At 43.5% G+C, this 22,493-nt stretch overlaps 1 protein-coding gene across 7 annotated transcripts in view; it reads right to left on the bottom strand.

Annotated features, from left to right (window-relative positions):
* HVCN1 (hydrogen voltage gated channel 1) overlaps positions 1–22,493 on the bottom strand; it is a 264,968-nt gene that overhangs the window by 42,394 nt on the left and 200,081 nt on the right. For all 7 annotated transcript variants that reach the window (XM_069214860.1, XM_069214861.1, XM_069214858.1 and 4 more), the window contains one exon: positions 7,486–7,717. In XM_069214860.1, the coding sequence (XP_069070961.1) occupies positions 7,486–7,717 (232 nt within the window). The remainder of the gene's footprint in view (positions 1–7,485; positions 7,718–22,493) is intronic.

The following is a 22,493-nucleotide window of genomic DNA, read 5'->3' as shown; positions in this document are numbered from 1 at the left end:
AACTTGTTCATCTGATAAGAAACTTCTAGCTGCAGACTTCAGGACTTCTTGATTTATTTGGATTTGCAGACCTACCTCTGGGAGGTATTGCTTGGGTAACTATTCAAAGGTAAGGAATCTGCAGCTAGAAGTCTCTTATCAGATGAACAAGTTATTTACTCTCGGTAACACTCTATATTGTGGAGACTATCTAGCCGCATACTCCCTACCTTTGAATAGATACCCAACCAATACCTCCCCAGAGGTGTGTCTGTGAATCCGATTAAATCAAAAAGTCTTGCAGGACCGAGGTAAGGGAAGACTAACATTTTTGACCTCCGCAGGTGAGCCACAACCACTGCCATCACCTTGGTGAACACTCGGGGCGCTGGTACGGCTAAATGGGAGAACAGCGAAATGAAAATGCTTATGATCCACTGTGACTGGCTGATAGTGCCTGTGGGCCAGGAGGACGGGGATGTGGAAATAAGTGTCCTGCAAGTCCAATGCTACCATCCATTCTCCTGGATGCAGGGCAGACAAAACTTGGGCAAGCGCAAGCATTTAGAATTTCTCCTTTTTCAAGAAGAGGCTGAGAAAGCGCAGGTCTAGGGTAGGAGAAAGTCCTCAGCCCTACTTTGGCATCAAACAGTAGCAGGAATAGCAACCATGATCTACTTCTGATACAGGCACCCTTTGTATGGCTCTCTTCGCCGAGACAGCCTGCATTTCTTGATGTAGCAAGGTGAGATGGTCCTCCATCAGCCGATTGTGGGTGGAGAGGGATGTCACAAAGGGGAGGGAGTAGCCCCTTCGGACTATCTGTAATACCCATCGGTCTGATGTTACTGAAAGCCAGTAGGGAAAGTCATGGAGTATTCTGCCTCCCACTGGGTGCCCATAGTGGTCTCAGGGCGGGCTAAAGAGACTTGGAGGCAGCAGCTGCCAGGGAATAGGTAGACTGTCCTAAGTGCTGGCCTCTTGTCTCATGTGGTCTGTAGGACCTGTGCCCTTGGCCATGAAATGGCTGAGAAGCCTGATGGTCATGGTAGCTTTGAGGGCATGGGTGCAGCTGGAGACCCCTTCTGTAGCCATGAAGGGGGCGGAAAGCAGAGTGGGGTTGACAAGAGGCCATAGACAAGCCCAATAACCTGGCTGTAGCTCTGCTGTCCTTGAAGCACTCCAACGCTGAATCTGTCTTGTCTCCAAATAGGCGAGAGCCATCAAAGGACATGTCCATGAGGGAAGCCTGGACATCCTCTGAAAACCAGATATTCTCAGCCAGGCGTGGAATCACAAGGCCACACAAGATGAAATTGCTCTATCTAGAGTGATGGTTGTGTCGAGTTCACATCTGATGGAGAACTTTGCTGCATCCCTCCCGTCTGCAACTTCTGAGAGGATATGGCTCAGGCCTTCTTTGGGACAATAGGCAGCACTTGCGCAACCAAATCCCATGGTGTATTGGAACAATGGCCCAATACGCATGTGGTGTTCACCGACTACAATGCCATGCTGGTGGAATGGAAAATCCTTTTACCGAAGGTGTCCAGCTTTGATTCTCTAGTCGGTGGAGTGGTAGGAAACGGACAGGAAGAATGCAGGATGAGGAGGCTTGGACTACCAAGCTCTCCGGGGTGCAATGCTGAATAAGGAAACTGGGATCCCCAGGAGCCGGGCAATAACAGTAGGCAATCATCTGCTTCACAGAAGCCCCTATGCAGGGCTTGGTCTAGGCCCCAAGTAGGACGTTGTCATAAGGGCTTCATAAAATGGGAGTAAAGGCTCTGAGGGGGTGACTCCCGGTTGAAGCACCTCTGTCACGACTTTAGTCTTGACTGTCATGGAGGGCAATTGAAGGTCCAGGACCTCAGCCGCTCTGCGCACCACCATAGCAAAAAAGGATCACTCCTCTGCAGCCATAGTAGGAGGGAAAACCAGGCCAGTGTCGGGCAAGGTGTCTAACCCATTCGTCTCACCCAATTTCTCATACCAGTTGTCCTCTTCAACTGGGTCTTCTCCATAACGATCAATAGACCCATTCTGAATGTCTCCCTCTCAAACCTATCCAGTGAACAAGGCATTGGTTCCACTCCAGGGTGAATGTCCTTGGTCGGTGCCTGACAACCCCATCTCGCTCAATGTCAGGTAAGACAATGGGTATGGTGCCACCTAAGGGCATCTGCATTGGAGCCGGTGCAGAGAAAGGTCTCAGGCTCGCCGGCAGCTCCACTCTGGATTCAGCGAGGGATTCTAGGGGCCCAAATGGTGCTGAGGGCAAACCCCTCCGCAGCCCCAGAGGCACTGGTTGACTGAAAATGAGGCACATTGCCTCATAAAACTCCTTCAGCTGGGCAGGGGTCACTCCGGTTTAAGGAAAATCAGGAAAGTGCAGAGCCGACCCAGGCTCAGACCCTGTTGATTCGCGGGGCCTGGACTGCTGATGCCTTCTCGTCTTGTTGGATAACTTCAACGATGGAGGGGAAGTCGAAGAATGTTTGAACTTCGACTTCTTGTGCTTGTGGAAGTTACCTGACTTCCCTGATGATTTTGAGTGTGATTAGGAACACCGACAGAAGCTCTGCAAATGGTCCCGGGACCTCCCACACGAACGGGACCTTAAGCATTGCTGAATCGACCGATATTGGGCGGCGAGGTACTTGAGGGATCCCTCCCTCAGCACCTTCAGATGCATGGGGCATTAATCCTCAGACACCTTCGAGTCGTGTCCCAGCTCCAAATACCACAAATACACCTAGTTGGGGTATGTCACCGACATTTGCCTGTGACATGCCCCACATGGTTAGAAGCCAGCCGGCTTCTTGGATGACATCCTCACACCAGGAGATAAAATCTCAGAAAAAATAAGACAAAAAGTTGAAAAAGGGCAGTCAAAAAAATAACTGAAGAGTAGTTCAATCTGGATCAGCGCTATCTGGAGCGGAAAGAAGTGACATCAGCAATGGAGGTGGCACCTATATAGGTACTGCACATGTCACTTCCGGCACAGATGCTGTCAAAATGGATCCAAACAATGCCACCTACTGACGTGCAAGGGTAGTGCTTGAAAATTTTCCAGATGCAATCTGCCACCGTGGGATGTTCAAAAGAAAGGAATGTGCGGCTAGAAGTCTCTATCAGATGCGCCTTGTAACGGAGTTCTAAACTCAGAGAGAGGCTGAGGGCATTCCACAGATTTGGTTTGGTCTTGTACTTCCAGGAATCTACTTCTGTTTTTTATCAACTTAAAAAAAATCTTTCTCTATCAGCAAGTTAGCTGCTGATGAGCAGACATTTCTGCCACGGGTGAGGTGTGGAGCGAAGAGTTGCAAATATTGTATACCTCATTTCCAGTAGGCCTTGTGGATAAAGCAAAGAAACATGCATTTAATCTTGGCTTCAACTGATAGCCAATGGAGTACTTTAAGAACATGTTTGAAGTAGTCTGTGTAGGTACACAAGGTCACAGTCTGGCTGTCTGGTTTTGTAATCTCTGGAGCCTGAAAATGTACGTTCTGGAAAGGCCAGTGTAGATTATATCACAATAGTCCAGGCAGGATATGATAACAAATGAGCTTAGTTGCACCTGCCAGTTTGGAGTAATTAAAGTATTTTGCACAGCAAGGGGGAAAGAACTGTTTGCATACTTATGGCGATAATCTAAGATCACTGCTTGTGTCTTGTGGGGCTTTAAAAAATGAATAAATGACCAATTAAAAAAAAAAAAAAAAAAAAATCATGTCTCTAAAAACATTTCTGGAAATGTACACATAAGGTGACTTTCAGAAGTGCAAAGCGGTATTGTACAGTATTTACAGTGTCTCAATACATAATGTAAATATTGGTAATAATTTCAAATAGCTGTGAACATTTAATATAAATATAGCTAATAAATGCAAACAGGTGTTACAAAACAAAGGTTTAAGTCCAGACCTTCTTTGTTCTACTGCTCTTTTTTTCTTGTCCTCCTTTTGCACAAACGGGCATCTCCGGTGGTTACTGTTCAACGAGCACCAAGCATTGCTGTGCAATTTATAGCCAGTGAAAGAGATTTAAAAGGACACACATTAACAGCTTACTTTAAATGGTTGTGCAAAATTTCAATGGCTATTTCCTAAAGAGTATGTGTGTACTGACTAAGGAGATAAAAAGCGTTCAAGGTCATCAAGGCCAAGCTGGCAGAAGAAAATACTTTCTTTCTGAATGACTCAGCACATTTCAATTCTTTGTCAGGAGGGATGCAGTAGAAAATGCAATGGGGTTGACCTTCTTGTAGAGCCTTGGACAACCAAACTCTTAGGAGTCCGGTGATGAGCCCAAAATGTTGGTCTTCTCGGGGTAGAATTATGGCACTTGGTTACCAGGTAACTAACTGGGTAGCTGAACACAGCATAGTTCATGTTGACATCTGGGTGTCTATCAGGGCTGCATTTACGGACAGTAAACACTCCAACGCATCAGGCCCAGTTAGCAGAATTTTTGTTCACCTCATTGTCACCTTCCTCGTGTGGAATATTTGGAGCACGCATCAGAATGAGATCCAAAAAGGATCTCTAGCATACAATAGTAGTGGCATCCATATAAATGGGTTAATTCAAAATTTGAGGTTGCTGCTTAGGGGTTTCATACAAAGTCCTGGGCCTGGTGAGGCACGACATCAGCTCCAGATGGTAAATAGGCATCGGCATCAGGTCCAGAGGGAGCGTTGGCACCAAATCATTTGTAGCCAACTGAGCCTACAGCAGATAATGTGGATGCACAGACTGGCAATCAACCAATCAGTAATTTGTTAAGGGTGCTACTCACCCGGTAGGGTCTCAAGGCGCTGGGGGGTGCTACTGCTCGAAGATCCAGGTCTTAAGGTGCTTCCTGAAGGGTCAGACGTAGGTTGACGGGGAGGGAGTTCCAGGTTATGGCAGCAAGGTGGGAGAAGGATCTGCCGCCCACTATGGTACGGTGGCGAGGGCAAGGTTGGCTGGGCGGAGCTGGTGTGTTGGGATGTGGAAGTTGAGATGCTCGTTGAGGTAAGCAGGTCCTGCGTCGTGGAGAGCCTTGTGAGCATGGATCAGGAGTTTGAAGATGATCCCTTTGTTGACGGGGAGCCAGTGGAGGTCTCTGAGCTGGGCTGAGATGTGTTCGTGACGGGGGAGGTTGAGGATGAGTCGTGCTGAGGCGTTCCATCTGAAGGTCTTGGGAAGCATGCGAAGGGTGTTAAAACATGACGATGAGATGGCTTTGACTTGTTGGGTCATAGTGAGCGATGAGTCCAGTATGAAGCCAAGGTTGCGTGCGTGGGTGGTGGGCGTTGGGGCGGCTCCCAGAGTGGCAGGCCACCAGGAGTTGTCCCATGCTGCTTTGTTGGAGCAGAAGATGATGATCTCGGTCTTCTCTGAGTTCAGTTTGAGGCAGCTTGCCTCTATCCAGTAGGTGACGGCGTGAAGTCTGGTGTGGAGGTTGGTTTTGGCGGTTGCGGGGTCCTTCGTGAGAGAGAGGATGAGCTGAGTGTCGTCCGTGTAGGAGACGATGTTGAGGCCGTGGGATCAGACGATGTTGGCAAGCGGTGCCATGTAGACATTGAAGAGGGACCGGCATGGAACTTGACGGAAGCCCAACAGGGTCAGTTGATACCAGGGTAGGACCTGCCAGTGGGACTGGGGGCCCCTGAGAAACCACTGGGCCTGAAGGAATTCCAGATGGAGATGCATTGTTCTGAAAAGTTACAGAACACCCTCCCTAAAAGCCGCAATTTGCTGCAGGGGCAAAGTTTGCATAGGGAAATCAGGGTGCACTAGGACCAGCCCCTGAGTCAGATGAAGCCAGCAGAGTTAGTTCCTAGGAGTGTCACTATGGCACTTCTCCCTGGAGTGGGGATATGGGGATCATTCCTGCTTGACCTTCTTGTGCTTGTAGCTCAGCTTGTCTCTCGACTTTGACAAAGACTTAACTTGAATGACAACTTGGAGGAAGCCCATGAGACTGAGGGGTCTGCTGCTTGGAGTGTGATCTGCCCCATCTTTGTGTTCCTCAACATAGTTTCTGTGCCCACACCCGATTGCCTTCAGATGCATCAGGGAGCATTTGTTGCACAACCTTTTTTTTCACTGGATCCCAGACACCATAAGCAGACACCATGCAGAACTGTGACCGATATCTGTTTTCTGCAGCGTAAAGCCTTTGGATTTGGGAAAGACCCTTTCCAAGCAAGATGTCTTATTTTGAAACACAATTTGGCATTAGTGAAACCTGACCAAAGTTGGGAGTAGAGATCCAGATCCACATTGAAGGGCACAAAAATAAAAGAACTGATGTCACCCTGAGGGGATTGTACCTCTATACATCAGAGCAGTCTTACATCCGGAGGGTGAGCAAGTTCACTATGGAGTTAGATGGCACCAACTGCTGGTACGTGGACACAGTTGCAATAAAACAATTCCATGTTCGCTTTGGTACCAAGTGATATTCAAAAAATGAGGAATCTTTCGAAGATATGTTTTTAACTCAGACAAGAGACAAAAGGAAGGAATTCTGGTTTAATATAGCTTTATAGCCCACCTTTGAGGGCTATTCTGGCCATTAAAGGCCTCCTCCAGTGTTAAAGGTCTGAGCCTAATGCAAGGGCCTTTAACAAGGGAGTGGGTCTTTAATGGCTAGTATAACTCAGTTACGGCGGGCTATAAAGTTATTAGAACATTCCACGCCATGAGGGCAGAAGGTTCTAATTAAAAAAAACAAAGGAATCTCAGAGCCCGAGGGGGATGAAATCCCCCTTGGGCTTTGAAGCCTTTGTTCACAGCTTTTGCTGTGAATGTTCTGCAGTTAACAGCTGCACACAGGACCATGGCTGTTAGCTGCTGAACATTAACAGCAAAAGCTGTGAAAGGGGGCTGAAGTCAGCCCCTGATTCTCCCTGGCTTGGCTGAACTGCTTTTTGTAGTTCAGCCAAGCCAGGGAGACCCAGGAGTTGAGCAGCATTCACCCCTCCCTCCTTCTGAACCCCTAATGAGACTGAGCTACAGGAGGTCAATATCCTCGGAGGAGGGAAGGGTGAAGGCTGGGTGTGTCCTCTTGCATGGCCTGTGTCTTTCACTTTCCTCTGCCTCATTCATACGCTTTCGAGAGGCAGGGGAAAGAGAAAGGCAGAGGCTGTCTATTAGGACATTCAAATGTTGAGAGCAGCTGGCCTATACCAGTTCATATAGGCCACTGCTGCGCCACTGTCTTCAATGGAGCGCTCAACATTCCAATGTCATCCATAGTGCACGATGTATCAACAGACGTACTACACATTCAAACAGATGAATTATTCTATTGTAATGTAGGTTTAGAACAGAAGCTTCAAATATTGCAACTAATAATAGCAGCTAATCAAATACAAAGACTGTAAAAATACACTGTAATTAGCAGCTTTTTGAATGCGTATTAAAAAAGTACTTACTTATATTCTAAAGCCATATTACATAGAAATATCTTTATACATGAAAGGTGGAATGGAAATAATTCACTTACCATTTATAATTCTGGCCACTCGCCAAAGCCTAAGGAGGATCAATAACCCAACAGCAGTGAACACATCTTCTCGGCTTATGTAGATAATATCAAGAATAAATGATACCACAATAACAATTGCATCCATAACTTCAAATTTGTGATGAAAGAATTCTCCTTGAAAGGCATATAGTTTAAAGAAGAGTTCAATCAGGAAAAATGACAAGATGCTCACACTCAGGTAGTGAAAGACCTGAAAGAAAAAGACGTTCAAGTTAATTCTTTGTAAAAAAATTTTTTAAAAGTGCATTCTAAATCATTGTTTGAAAATGGCCTTCGTTGATATACATTTGTTTTCTTTATTGATGAAATACATTAGCAATTCCTACCGCCATTACATATGTGGTTCAATAACAAAAACACCTGCCACAATGATATACACAAATCCCCTACAAATGTTAACGTGTCTATCTAAGAAGTTAAGTACATTCCCAGATTACTAAAACAATCACTGCTCAACAATCCATGCTTGAGAACCAAATAGCTTGACGGTTGAATATCTGAATTTATTTATGCAGTCTTCTTTACTGTAGGGCAATCTATCTCGTATGTATGGACAATTATGTTGATTTAGCAAAGTAATGAGAGTGTGTAATATGTCTAATTATGCAATTGATTGACCAGGTTGTAGCAAAACATTTCTTAACCTTTCATATTGTGGATTATTGGGTACTACCAGAAAAGGGAACAACATTTCAATATAATGTATGTAATATACACAGAATGAGGAAGCATTACCCTCATCCTCTGAGAAAAGGATGTACCCAAAAATTAAATTCATCTAGATTTGAAAGAAGGGGCCAGGTGACTTGTAGAGTGTGTGTTCAAACTGATTTTAGACTTCATATTTAAGATAGTTGCAGTTCTCATTTACGTGTAGCAATGGATCTGCAGACTAGTTATCATTGTAATGTATTACTTAAGCCTATGCCCCTGTGACAAACCGAGGTGGTCCTCTTCATCTTTCCAGTTTGACTGAAGCCAGTAGGTTCAGAGCAAAAACCGGGATCAGAAGAAAGGAGTACTTTGTCAACATAAGGAGACTGCTTCTCCGCAGAGAGAAGTGCTACAGCAGCAAGAAATGTAGTAGATGCTCCAAGCCTGGCCTGAAATGCAGCACCAAGAAAGTAAAAATATACTCATGTTCCAACTACATTCCCCAATGTTAGTGTCTTTCATAGATTCAAATGCTTGAATTATTCCCAGATACCAGCGCAGGACACCTTGTTAACAAACATTTACATAGCAGTGTACATGCACAGTCAGTTAACATTGCAAACAGGCATACACAACTTGTAGTCAATCCACGTCTTCATGTGACCTAAAGTTGCCAAAAATGTGGGGAAGCATACAGCTCAACTCCCCTCAGAGGCGGAAACTGTCAGATTATGAACATTTGTCAAGAGTAGCTGGTCTTGCAGATCTGTGAATAATACCAAAGCAGGAGGACTGTAGTTACGAGTGAGTCACTTTTGCACTTTCCAGCACTGGATCTTTTGTGGATGCATATCCCTTAATTAAGATTAGCAAAGCATTACATTATCAGAAGACAAAAGTGGCCGCCGGGCATGATGCTTACGCAAACAGGTTTTGAAGAACGGCCTATTCCACTGTGGTGTCTGCTCTGGGCTTTACATCAAGGCACTAAAACCTGCCAAAGGAATAAGTGGTCCTCCAATCTTCTGCTTCAGAGATGTGCCAACAAGAGTGTCTGTACTTCCACATCTCTGGTCGAGTGACCTCTGAACCCACCAGTAATAGGTTTGCCCACCAAATTATGGTGACTGAGCATGTTTTGGGAATATGCTAGACACTGTGAGGCTGTGGATCAATGTGTTTAGGCAGGAATTGGCAATCCAGCTGCGATTACCAATGCTTACAGAAATAGAGCTATTTAAATACCTATTAGTAATAGTGTCTGGGAATAAGGGTCTGGTCCAGACTCTGGATTGGACTGGAATTTATTGGGTCTACTGAGAATTGGGAAATTTTCATTAGCACTCAGGCTTCAAAGAAGGGGCAATTTTAATACAGAAATACCCCATGGTATTTCAGTAAATGGCATCAAAAATATATTATCTGGCACTCTCATAATAAGCTGAAACCCTGTGAAAAAGTTCTTTAGAGGCTGTATAACAAGGTGTTGTGACGTGGCTCGGAACTCCGGTGTGTCATGTAGAATCCTTTGACATAGCATGGTGATGCCTCGTGATTCCACATGCCACTAACGGACCGCTGCACACACCTCTGCTCCCTCTGTGCCCCTTTACCCTGTATCTTAACTTTAAGTGTTACTCAGGCTTCACAATAAAGCTTTACTTACCTGACGGACCTGCGTTGGATCATTGGACTCCCACAGAAAAGGCGACGAGGATGAAGCGGATCGTTCTGCCGCACTTCCCTTCGTTTTCTTCTTCAGTGCGTCGGTGAAGTTTTGACCGGCTCTGTTGACCTGAACTCGATGTCCATGAGCGTCCTGTCTCGGAGAGGTCTCGGCCAGCTTCCTCGTTTCAAGGTATTTGGGGGCACAGAGTTGAGAGCTAACACATCGTTGGGCCTAACGGTGTGTTTAGCACGAGGCATAATTAGCTGAGCGCGCGGGTACTGTGTTGAGCGCTACTCGCGCGCGCTGTACTTTTTTCCTGTTTACCTTTGGCAGTGCGTGTTTTTTTTGTATGACTTAACGCTCTGTGTGCTGCCAGCTTTAGCTTAATTAAGTCTCTTCTCCTGGGAATCGTCGATTGTTACTGGCAGGAAGTGCTTCAAAAAAATAAAAAAACTGAAGGACTTTTTTTTTCTTTTCTTTTTCGTTTTTCTTCTGACATCAACATAAAAGAAGGACCCCAGAAGAAGGAGAGTGCAGTTTATATTGGCCATCTTTCTTTGGGACATCATAGACACATATATATATTTTTTTCTTTCCTTTCTTCTTCTTTTTCTTATTTTTTATTGGTACTGTTTTTTTTTTTTGTCAGTCTCAAGAAGAAAAAGGGAGATTTAAAAAAAAGCAAGAATGCAGAACGTGTTGCCACCCTCTCCTTTTTTTACAAGATCTGGGTGACCCTCCTTTGGAATTGAAGTTATGGCTGCGTTCTTTTAAGTCTTATTTAGGAGCTATTGATGGTCACACATTTAGGCCTGAAAGAAAAAAAAGTCTAATGTATTATTATCTGGGTGTGGAAGGACAGAATATCTTCGACCATCTACCAGTCTACGAATTACGTGAGAAAGAAGAGTTAGATGAGTTTGAAATGGCGGTCGCACAACTGGACAAGCATTTCACTAAGACCAAGAATGTTGTTGTATATAGGTACACATTTTTCACAAGGTCGCAAAATCCCAATGAAAGTGTAGATTTGTTTATTACACCATTAAAAGTGTTGGCTGCTAAGTGCAAATTTGAAACTTTTACCTCTCAACTCATACATGATCAATTAGTAGCGAGATGCTATTCTAAAAGAATCCAAGAAAAGTTGCTAACATGTAAAGATCCATCTTTAGACAAAGCTATTGACATAGCAAACAGCATTGAATGTTCCTTGGAGGATGCAAAACAGTTGGAGTTGTCTTTGTCTAATGCTTCTATTTCAGGTGAGGTGATGAATACACAGAACAATGATTACAAGAAACAAGTTTGTGCCGAGAAAAAACAAGAGAACATTCCATCTTCTAGTAATACCTTGCCATCTAAATTCAACCAAAAGAATATGTGTTTTAGGTGTGTTTCTTCGAACCATGTATCATCTTTCAGAAACTGCCCAGCTATTAATCAACAGTGCAGGAACTGCAACAAACTTGGACATTTCTCACGTGTGTGTAGAGGTGGTAAGAGGAGTAGTGTTCGGTATGTACTTGATGGAGATAAGGAGAGTGTACAACATGATGACAATGAGTTTGTATTAGTGGTCAAGGATAATTTCTCCACAGTTAACAAGATGGTAGTAGATCCTGACATTGAGGTGTTAGTGGGTGGAATTGCAGTTAAACTATTAGTGGATACAGGAGCTCGCATCACAATTGTTTCATTAGAAAAATTCAATGAGTTTTGGGGGGAAAAAACTATTTTTCCTCCTGATGTTGCCACACTAGCTTTTGAGGGGAGCAAAATGATTTGGTTGGGTATTTTTGGATTTCATTGTCCATTTTTGGAGAGACAATCCAAGGCAAAGTGTATGTGGCCAAAAAGGGTATTAATGTCTTGGGCTTAATTCATCAAGCTGATTTCAAGTTAATCATTAAACCAGGAAGGGAAAAACCTGTGTCTATTCAAAGAAGTGATACCAATTGTTTTAAAACTTTTTCTGACACAGCGTATTCTTGGCAACAAAAATTTAAGAGATTGTTTCAGGACAAATTAGGGAAAATAACAGATTTCACACACACAATTAAGTTGAAACAAGGGGCGGTCCTTGTTAAACATAGACTGAGAAATGTCCCCTTTAGTGTGAGAACAGAATTGTCCAATTTACTGAATGACATGTGTGAACAGGGCATAACAGAAAAGGTGGAAGCAACCCTATGGTTGTCTCCCATAGTTTTAGCAAAGAAAGGTTCTGGAGATCTGAGAATGTGTGTGGACTTAAGAAGCTTGAATGAGGTAATTTGGGTTGACAGTTTCCCGTTACCTAGAATTGATGACCTGATCGCGAAAGTGGGTTCTGCTAGTTGGGTCACGAAGTTAGATCTAAGATCGGCGTATCATCAATTGGAACTAGATGTTAACTCAAGAGCTCTTACTGCTTTCGTGACTCCTGATGGGACCTTCCAATTTTGTAGATTGCCATTCGGTTTAGCGTAAGCAGCTGCCGTTTTTCAAAGATTGATGACTGACATGTTTCCCAACAATCCCAATGTGGTCATATTCCAAAATGATATTTTGATTTTTGCTGACACTGATACTGCACACGATAAAGTCTTGGAGGAGGTCTTGAAAACTTTGGAGGATAGAGGGGTCGCTCTAAGAAAAGACAAATGCCTCTCTAAGACTTGGGAGATTGAGTACCTGGGTCATGTCTTATCCGAACAGGGTGTCAAACCTAGACCAAAATTAGTAAAAAGCATTCTTGAAGCTCCTGCGCCAAAGACTAAAGAGCAGTTACTTTCCTTCTTGGGGCTATGTGAATTTCATGAAAAGTTTTTGAAGGATTTTGCCAAAACTACAGAATGTTTCAGGGCAATTCTTAAGAAGAAACAAACATTTTATTGGTCTGATGAGTGCTATGAGGCAATTGAAAAGATAAAACATTAATTAACATTAAAGAGAATCATTAATTCTCCAGTGTTACAACCATTTTCGGAAAGTACAAAAACTATAGTAACGGTGGATGCGTGCGAGTATGGGTTGGGTGCAGTATTGACACAAGTTTCAAGTGAAGGCAAGGAAAGCACCATCAGGTTTGCTTCAAGGACACTGCGAGTGGTGGAACGGAAGTACTCTGTAATTGAGAAGGAACTTCTTGCTTGTGTATGGAGTGCAGAAAAGTTTAAGCAATATCTCTGGGGAAGACATTTTATTTTAAAAACTGATCACCGTCCCCTGGTCGAGATTTTGTCAGGAAAAAAAATTAAACGCTCTGCTGCTCACATACCTTGATTGGCAGCTAAGTTATCAGAATTCAACTTTTCGTTGAGTACATTCCGGGTGGGAAAAATAGTAGGGCAGACTGTTTATCCTGCTTGCCTATCAGGGATGATGAGGAACAGAAATCGAAGAGTGTTTCATAGCATGCATTGCTGAATTTGACAAAACTTTGGATGAAGGTGTTTGGACTAAGTCATTGCAAAAGGACAGATTGTTGTGTGATGTTATGCATTATGTTAAGACTGGTTGGCCAAGAGAGAAGACTCTTCCATCTGAGTTACAACCTTTCTGGAAGGTGTCAGATGAATTATCTATTGAAGGTGACAAGCTTATTAGATGTAATAAACTTATTCCCCCACAGTGTTTTAGGAGTGACTTGATAGTCAAAGAACATATAGGACATCTGGGTTCCACCATTACCAAAAGGAAGCTAAGATCGGAACTCTGGTGGCCTACGATGGACAAAGAAATTGGGGAATTTGTGAGGAATTGTTCTAGGTGTTGCATAAGTGACAAAGTTCTAGTTACTCATCGAGTAAGTGATTCTTTTGTTCCATCGCCAGCTAGAGCTTAGCAGAAATTTAGTCTGGATTTTCTAGGTCCTTATCATGTGTTGCCACCTGACATGAGGTATTTCATGGTGATGGTGGATCATCTTTCAAGATGGGTTGAGGTTCTACCTGTAAGATTTCCTACCACACAAAGCGTCATTAAATGTTTGAAAGATGTTTTTAATCGGGAAGTTGTCCCTGAACAGATCATGACCAATAATGGGGTACAATTTGTATCCACAGAGATGTGTCATTTCCTGAGTAAGTGTGGAATCAGACACATAAGAACTCCACTATATCATCCCCAGAGTAATGGTGTTGTAGAACGTTTCAATTGTGTGCTTGTAGAATGTATCCAAGCTGCTCTTAGGATTAACATGTCAGTGGGACAGGCTATTAAAGAACTAATTTGGTCTCATCGAACTACACCTCATGTTGCTACTGGTAAGACGCCTTTTGAATTAAAGAGAGGTAGGATTGCACTACAGAACTGTGTCTTTTTTGGATGATTGAGTTATTTAATGAAGGAAGTGATCTGAAGGAAGCTTGGCGGGTAGCAAAGGACAATTCTGATGTTGTGGGAAGGAAAAGATTGAGAGGGATACCACGGAAAAAGGATGGTCTGCAGATTGGTGATTGGGTGAGAGTAAGGGATCCCATAGTAGACAGAAAAGGCATGTTGACGTTCAAAGAATCTCAACAAATTCAAGAGGTACGCAGAAATGCTGCCAGATTGACTGATGGTAGTTGGTGGGGTGTCACAGGTTTAGCTTTAGATCCCAGTGTTCGGAGAAGAAGTGAGCATGAGGAGGGTGGTCACAAGTCTTCTGATCAAGCCGGTGGAAATGAGCTTGAGGCTCACAATTCATTTGAACAAGTGAGGAAGGGTGTGCATGGTGATAAAATAAAGATCGAAAGGAAAAGAAGTATGAGAGAATGCCATAAGCCCACAAAGTTTGGTGACTATGTCTTGTCGTAAAATATATATATATATATATATATATATATATATATATATATATATATATATATATATATATATATGGAAAATGTCACTTACCCAGTGTACATCTGTTCGTGGCATGAGACGCTGCAGATTCACATGCTGTGCACATCCCGCCATCTAGTGTTGGGCTCGGAGTGTTACAAGTTGTTTTTCTTCGAAGAAGTCTTTTCGAGTCACGAGATCGAGGGACTCCTCCCCTTTCGGCTCCATTGCGCATGGGCGTCGACTCCATCTTAGATTGTTTTCCCTGCAGAGTGTGAGGTAGGAGTTGTGTATATAGTAATAGTGCCCATGCAATGGAGTAAGTATGTATGTACATAATGTGACTAAAAGTGATATATTTACAAATTTACAAATGTTCAGGTTTAATTTTCTTGACAACTTAAAACGGCTACAGGCTTACCGGGGAGGTGGGAGGGCGCATGTGAATCTGCAGTGTCTCATGCCACGAACAGATGTACACTGGGTAAGTGACATTTTCCGTTCGATGGCATGTGTAGCTGCAGATACACATGCTGCGCATAGACTAGTAAGCAGTTATCTCCCCAATAGCGGTGGTTTAGCCTGTAGGAGTTGAAGTTGTTTGAAATAGTATTCTTAATACTGCTTGTCCTACTGTGGCTTGCTGTGTTGTTAACACATCCACGCAGTAATGCTTGATAAATGTATGAGGTATAGACCATGTGGCTGCCTTACATATTTCAGTCATTGGTATGTTTCCTAGAAAGGCCATGGTGGCACCTTTCTTTCTAGTGGAGTGTGCCTTTGGTGTAATAGGCAGTTCTCTTTTTGCTTTTACATAACAGGTTTGAATACATTTAACTATCCATCTGGCAATGCCTTGTTTGGATATTGGATTCCCTGTATGTGGTTTTTGGAAAGCAACAAACAATTGTTTTGTTTTGTGAATTTGTTTGGTTCTATCAATGTAGTACATTAGTGCCCTTTTTATGTCTAATGTATGTAATGCTCTCTCAGCTACAGAGTCTGGTTCTGGAAAGAACACTGGGAGTTCCACTGTTTGATTTAAGTGAAACGGTGATATGACCTTAGGTAAGAATTTAGGATTTGTGCGTAGAACTACTATATGTTTGTGTATTTGTGTAAAGGGTTCTTGTATGGTAAAGGCCTGTATCTCACTTACTCTTCTGAGAGATGTGATAGCTATTAGAAAAGCTACTTTCCATGTTAAATACTGTATCTCACATGAATGCATGGGTTCACATGGTGGACCCATGAGTCGTGTCAATACGATGTTGAGGTTCCACGAAAGAAATGGTGGTGTTCTTGGTGGAATAATCCTTTTCAGACCCTCCATAAATGCTTTTATAACTGGGATTCTGAATAATGAAGTTGAATGCGTAATTTGCAGGTAAGCCGAAATAGCGGTGAGATGTATTTTTATGGATGAAAAAGCTAACTTGGACTTTTGTAAGTGTAGTAGGTAACTTACAATGTTTTTGGCAGATGCATGTAATGGTTGAATCTGATTATTATGGCAGTAATAAACAAATTGTTTCCACTTATTTGCGTAGCAATGTCTTGTGGTTGGTTTCCTAGCCTGTTTTATGACCTTCATGTATTCTTGTGTAAGGTCTAGATGTCCGAATTCTAAGATTTCAGGAGCCAGATTGCTAGATTGAGCGATGCTGGATTCGGGTGCCTGATCTGTTGTTTGTGTTGAGTTAACAGATCTGGTCTGTTTGGCAGTTTGATATGAGGTACTACTGATAGGTCTAGTAGTGTTGTGTACCAAGGTTGTCGTGCCCAAGTTGGTGCTATCAATATTAGTTTGAGTTTGTTTTGACTCAATTTGTTTACTAGATACGGAAGGAGTGGGAGAGGGGGAAAAGCGTATGCAAATATCCCTGACCAACTCATCCATAATGCATTGCCTTGAGATTGAGCCTGTGGGTACCTGGATGCGAAGTTTTGGCATTTTGCGTTTTCTTTTGTGGCAAATAGGTCTACTTGCGGTGTTCCCCACCTTTGGAAGTAAGTTAATAGTATCTGGGGATGAATTTCACATTCGTGGATCTGTTAATGATCCCGAGAGAGATTGTCGGCTAAATGGTTTTGGATCCCTGGTATGAACTGCGCTATTAGGCGAATGTGATTGTGAATTGCCGAATGCCATATCTTTTGAGCTAAGAGACACAATTGTGTTGAGTGTGTCCCTCCTTGTTTGTTCAGATAATACATTGTTGTCATGTTGTCTGTTTTGACAAGAATGTGTTTGTGGGTTATTAGTGGTTGAAATGGTTTCAACGCTAGAAATACTGCTAGTAGTTCTAAGTGATTTATATGAAGTTGTCTCTGTTGAGTGTCCCATTGTCCCTGGATGCTGTGTTGGTTGAGGTGTGCTCCCCACCCTACCATGGAGGCATCTGTTGTGATCACGTATTGAGGCATTGGGTCTTGGAAAGGCCGCCCTTGGTTTAAATTTATAGTATTCCACCATTGAAGCGAGGTGTATGTTTGGCGGTCTATCAACACTAGATCTTGAAGTTGACCCTGTGCTTGTGACCATTGTGATGCTAGGCTCGGTTGTAAGGGCCGCATGTGTAATCTTGCGTTTGGGACAATGGCTATGCATGAGGACATCATGCCTAGCAGTTTCATGACAAGTTTTACCTGGAACCTCTGGTTTGGTTGCATGGTCTGTATTACGTTTTTGAATACCTGTACACTTTGTGGACTTGAAGTGGCGATTCCCTTTCTTGTGTCGATTGTTGCTCCCAAATACTGTTGTCCTTGACAGGCTGTAGGTGTGATTTTTGGTAGTTGATTGAGAATCCTAACTTGTGAAGGGTTTCTATAACGTATCTTGTGTGTTGTGAACACCATTCTTGCGTATTGGTTTTGATTAACCAGTCGTCCAGATACGGGAACACATGTATTTGCTGTCTTCTGAAATGAGCTGCTGCTACGGCCGGGCATTTTGTAAAGACTCTTGGCGCTGTTGTTATTTCCGAATGGCAACATTTTGAACTGGTAATGGTGTCCCTTGGATTACAAACCTTAAGTATTTTCTGTGTGAAGGATGTATGGGTATATGGAAATACGCATCCTTGAGGTCTAATGTTGTCATGTAGTCTTGTTGTTTGAGCAAGGGGATTACGTCCTGAAGTGTCACCATGTGAAAGTGATCTGATTTGATGTAAAGATTTAGGGGGTTATTCTAACTTTGGAGGAGTGTTAATCTGTCCCAAAAGTGACGGTAAAGTGACGGATATACCACCAGCCGTATTACGAGTTCCATAGGATATAATGGACTCGTAATAAAGCTGGTGGTAAATCCGTCACTTTTCCGTCACTTTTGGGACGGATTAACACCTCCTCCAAAGTTAGAATAACCCCCTTAGTGTTCTGAGATCTAAAATGGGTCTTAGAGTTTTGTCTTTTTTTGGGTATGAGAAAGTACAGTGAGTAAACCCTGTTCCTTTTTGATGATTTGGTACTAGTTCTATTGCATCTTTTTGCAACAACGCTTGGACCTCCAGTTGTAAGAGATCCATGTGTTGTTTGGACATGTTGTGTGTTTTCGGTGGGACATTTGGAGGGAATTGTAGGAATTCTATGCAATCACCATGTTGGATAATGGCTAGGACCCATGTGTCTGTTATTATCTCCTCCCAGTTCCTGTAAAAATCTGTCAGTCCCACCCCCCCCCCACTGGTGTTATGTGTTGGGGATTTGTGACACTGAAGTCACTGTTTATTTTGAGGGGTTTTGGGACCTTGAAAATTTCCCCTAGTTTTCTGGAACTGTCCACCTCTGGTATTGGCCCCGAAAACTTCCTCACTGATACTGGCTTTGGTATGTGGGTCTTGTTTGTGAGGTTGAGGGTTCTGTATTTTGTCCTCGAAACCCCCCTCTAAACTGTGTTTTGCTAAATGTGCCTCTGCTCTGTGGGGAGTAGAGTGCGCACATGGCCTTGGCCGTATCAGTGTCCTTTTTAAGTTTTTCAATAGCAGTGTCCACTTCCGGCCCAAACAACTGCTGTCTGTTAAAAGGCATATTCAAGACCGCTTGTTGAATTTCTGGCTTGAAGCCTGAGGTGCGTAGCCATGCGTGTCTCCATATGGTGACCGCTGTATTTACAGTCCTTGCAGCTGTGTCTGCTGCATCCATTGCCGACCGTATCTGGTTGTTAGAGATACTTTGGCCTTCTTCCACCACTTGTTGTGCCCTCTTTTGGAACTCTTTGGGTAGATGTTCTAGGAAATGTTGCATTTCGTCCTAATGAGCTCTATCATATCTGGATAGCAAGGCCTGTGAATTTGCAATGTGCCATTGGTTGGCTGCTTGTGCCGCGACCCTTTTCCCCGCTGCCGCGAACTTGCGACTTTCCTTGTCGGGTGGTGGTGCATCTCCTGAGGTGTGTGAGTTCGCCCTTTTGTGAGCTGCACCTACTACCACTGAGTCCGGTGTCAATTGCTGCTTGATGTACACAGGGTCTGTTGGTGGAGGTTTGAACTTTTTCTCCACCCTTGGAGTGATGGCCCTGCCTTTCACAGGCTCTTGAAACACTTGCTTTGAGTGTTTCAGTATTCCCAGTAACATAGGGAGACTCTGGTACTGGCTGTGTGGACGACAGAGTATTAAACAAAAAGTCATCTTCAATTGGTTCTGCATGCAGGGTGACATTGTGAAACGCTGCTGCTCTTGACATCACCTGTGTGTAGGCAGTAATGTCCTCAGGTGGTGATGGTCTCGGTGGATAACAGTCGGGACTGTTATCTGATACTGGCGCATCATAAAGATCCCATGCATCAACCTGACTCATTCCTGTATGAGTTGGAGACTGCATCATTGGTGGAGTGGCTACCGGTGATGGTTGTGGTGAGCGCTGTGTTGATGGTGGTGGAGTTATTTGTTTTGCCACCTTTGCTTGTGGTTGCTTGTCTTTCTCTTGGAAGGCAAGTTTCCTTTTAATTCAGATTGGAGGGAGAGTACTGATTTTCCCTGTGTCCTTCTGAATGTGGAGCCTTCTTTGTGTGTAATCTGGCTCCCCTGCCTCAAGTTCGTGTCCGAATCTGTGTCTTTGCATCTGTGAGGACAGGCCCTGTTCCTCCGAGTAGGAACTTGGTTTCGGCTCCGAGGCCGGATGTTTCGGTATCAAAACCTTTTCGACTGTCTTTTTCGGCTCCGAAGACACTTTCTTGGCTTTCGGTGTTCCGATATCTCGGTGCCGACTCGTTTCGGTGCCGCTCTCTCGATGTCGAGATTGCTCTGACCCGGTGTCTCGGGGTCAAGTCTGTTCTGTACCGGTATCTCGACCGGAGTCGGATGACTTCGACACATGTGTGCCCTTTTTCGGTGCCGATGGTCGGTTACCTAATTTTCTGGTTAAGCAATGGCCTGTTGGCGGTGGCGGCCCCTGGGCTTTAGTGTATTTTCCGTGAGTTTTGTGCAATGACGTCTTACTCACGGTTTTCGGCGTCTGTTAGGTTTCGACCTCGTCCGAGTCCGATTCCGCTATGGAGAAGGTTTCTTCTTCCTCCAAGTCTTGGTGTCCTGATGGCGCCGACGCCATTTGTAGTCTTCTTGCTCTCCGGTCTCTAGCATTTTCCTCGACCGAAACGCTCGACAGGCCTCGCAGGTATCCTCTTTGTGTTCGGAAGACAAACAAAAATTACAGACCAGATGCTGATCTGTGTAAGGATACTTGTTGTGGCATTCAGGGCAGAAGCGGAATGGGGTCCGTTCCATTAGCCTTGAAGACGCACGTGGTCGGGCCGACCAGGCCCCGCCGGGGAATTGAAACCCCGAAGGGCCACTGGAGCTCTTCAAAATTCGGTGTCGATCTGCGTTAACGAACCTGATACCGAACGCAAACAATACCGTCTAATTTTCCGAGATTTAACTATCTTTCCGAACCGAAACACGGAGCGAAGAGGAACACGTCCGAACCCGATGGCGGAAAGAAAACAATCTAAGATGGAGTCGACCCCCATGCGCAATGGAGCCGAAAGGGGAGGAGTCCCTCGATCTCGTGACTCGAAAAGACTTCTTTGAAGAAAAACAACTTGTAACACTCCGAGCCCAACATTAGATGGCAGGATGTGCACAGCATGTGTATCTGCAGCTACACATGCCATCGAACATATATATATATATATATATATATATATATATATATATATATATATATATATTAACCACTCATTTAATAAGTTGTTATGCTGTGTATAAATTTTGCATTTCATATTAGTTGTATTAATTTTGCTCTTTGTCATGTGTTACTTATTTCAATTACTGTTTTGGGATTTTAAATTTGGTTCTATAAAAAAAAAATAAAGGGGAGAGGTGTTGTGACGTGGCTCAGAACTCCGGTGTGTCATGTAGAATCCTTTGACATAGCATGGTGATGTTTCGCGATTCCACGTGCCACTAACGGACCGCTGCACACGCCTCTGCTCCCTCTGTGCCCCTTTACCCTGTATCTTAACTTTAAGTGTTACTCAGTCTTCACAATAAAGCTTTACTTACCTGACGAACCTGCGTTGGATCATTGGGCTCCCACACAAGGTTAAATTTAAAAAAGCCAACGGAGTAACGGGTGTGCAAAATTAACCTTGCGGATAGAAAACGTTGACCTAAACCTAAAATCAGAGGAAAAAACACTTGAGAAAAGCAAAGTCAGCTGATTTATTTTCTGTTTTTAAATGCATTTAGAATTTAAAGAAAATAGCAGGAATTTTCTTTATAAGCAATGTTAAAATGTTCAAGAAGTGTATTTTGAAAGATATGTCTCTCTTGCCAGAAAGATCCATTATACTTTGACACTGGAGACAGCTTAGGTTCTTCAGTTGATTGGCAGCTGTTGTCATTTGGATCTGACACTTTTATTTGGTGTACTACAATCATAAAAGGACGATAGTTTACATTTTTTAAAGTCATTACATGATTTGTCATTTTATAGGCTGGTTGTATGTTTGTCTTATAGATAGTGCCCTCACAAGGATCTATACCCCATCACCACCAATACCTGGAAAGACTCTGATATGAGACTTCCACCAAAGATCCATCCGCTTGTGTGTGTCTGCTGTGTGTCTCCCTAACAAAAGCATTTGTTTCGGCTATCAGAGGCTGGTACAGCACCCTTTAGCATGTGAGAACAATGCCCTGAATTTCCACAGACACAGGAAAACGAAGGAACCATCATTTAGAAAGTGTCAAAGACTGTGGAAAGCTTGTGGAAAGCTTCCTTACCAACCCAGAGGATGGTAAATGCTATGAAATCACTAAAGGGTCTCATCAGTAGATGGAACAATTAGCCAAAATAGTGGCAGTGTGTGCTGTTCATGCAATGAAAGTGAGGGCCTCTGAGGTACTGAACATTTATACATCTATGCTTAAGGATCAGTTGTTGCTGTTGTGTTGTGGTTTTTCCCAACGAAGATTGATTTTTCACACTATCCAAAACGTTGCATAGGATGTTAGTGGCCATGAGATTATAACGAACATTTATGGCTGTGTTTTAAAGCTGGTGCATCTAAGGTAAGCTGGTTTGATAGGTTTGGAAATATTTGTGATGGAAACCTAACATAATGAATGAAAGAGTAGGAGATTGATGACAGACTGTCTCCCCTTCTTGAATATATATGCTATAAACAGAAGAATATTGTGAAAATCTGAAAGTTGACAAACATTCAGTGTGTTGTGAATTAAAAATAAGAGCACCTTGTCTTAACTCTGGACCCTGACAACCGCTGAGTTTGTCCACCTACCTATTCAGTAGATATAACATAATGACCATGCATGGCTCGAACCTTTTTTGGCTACTGTTCTAGCTTGTCCGATACTGCCTTGCCTGTAGTTGCAT

This window comes from Pleurodeles waltl, chromosome 11 (genome assembly GCF_031143425.1).
Source record: "Pleurodeles waltl isolate 20211129_DDA chromosome 11, aPleWal1.hap1.20221129, whole genome shotgun sequence".
Lineage (NCBI taxonomy): Eukaryota > Metazoa > Chordata > Amphibia > Caudata > Salamandridae > Pleurodeles > Pleurodeles waltl.
This window is presented reverse-complemented; position numbering and strand designations above follow the sequence as displayed.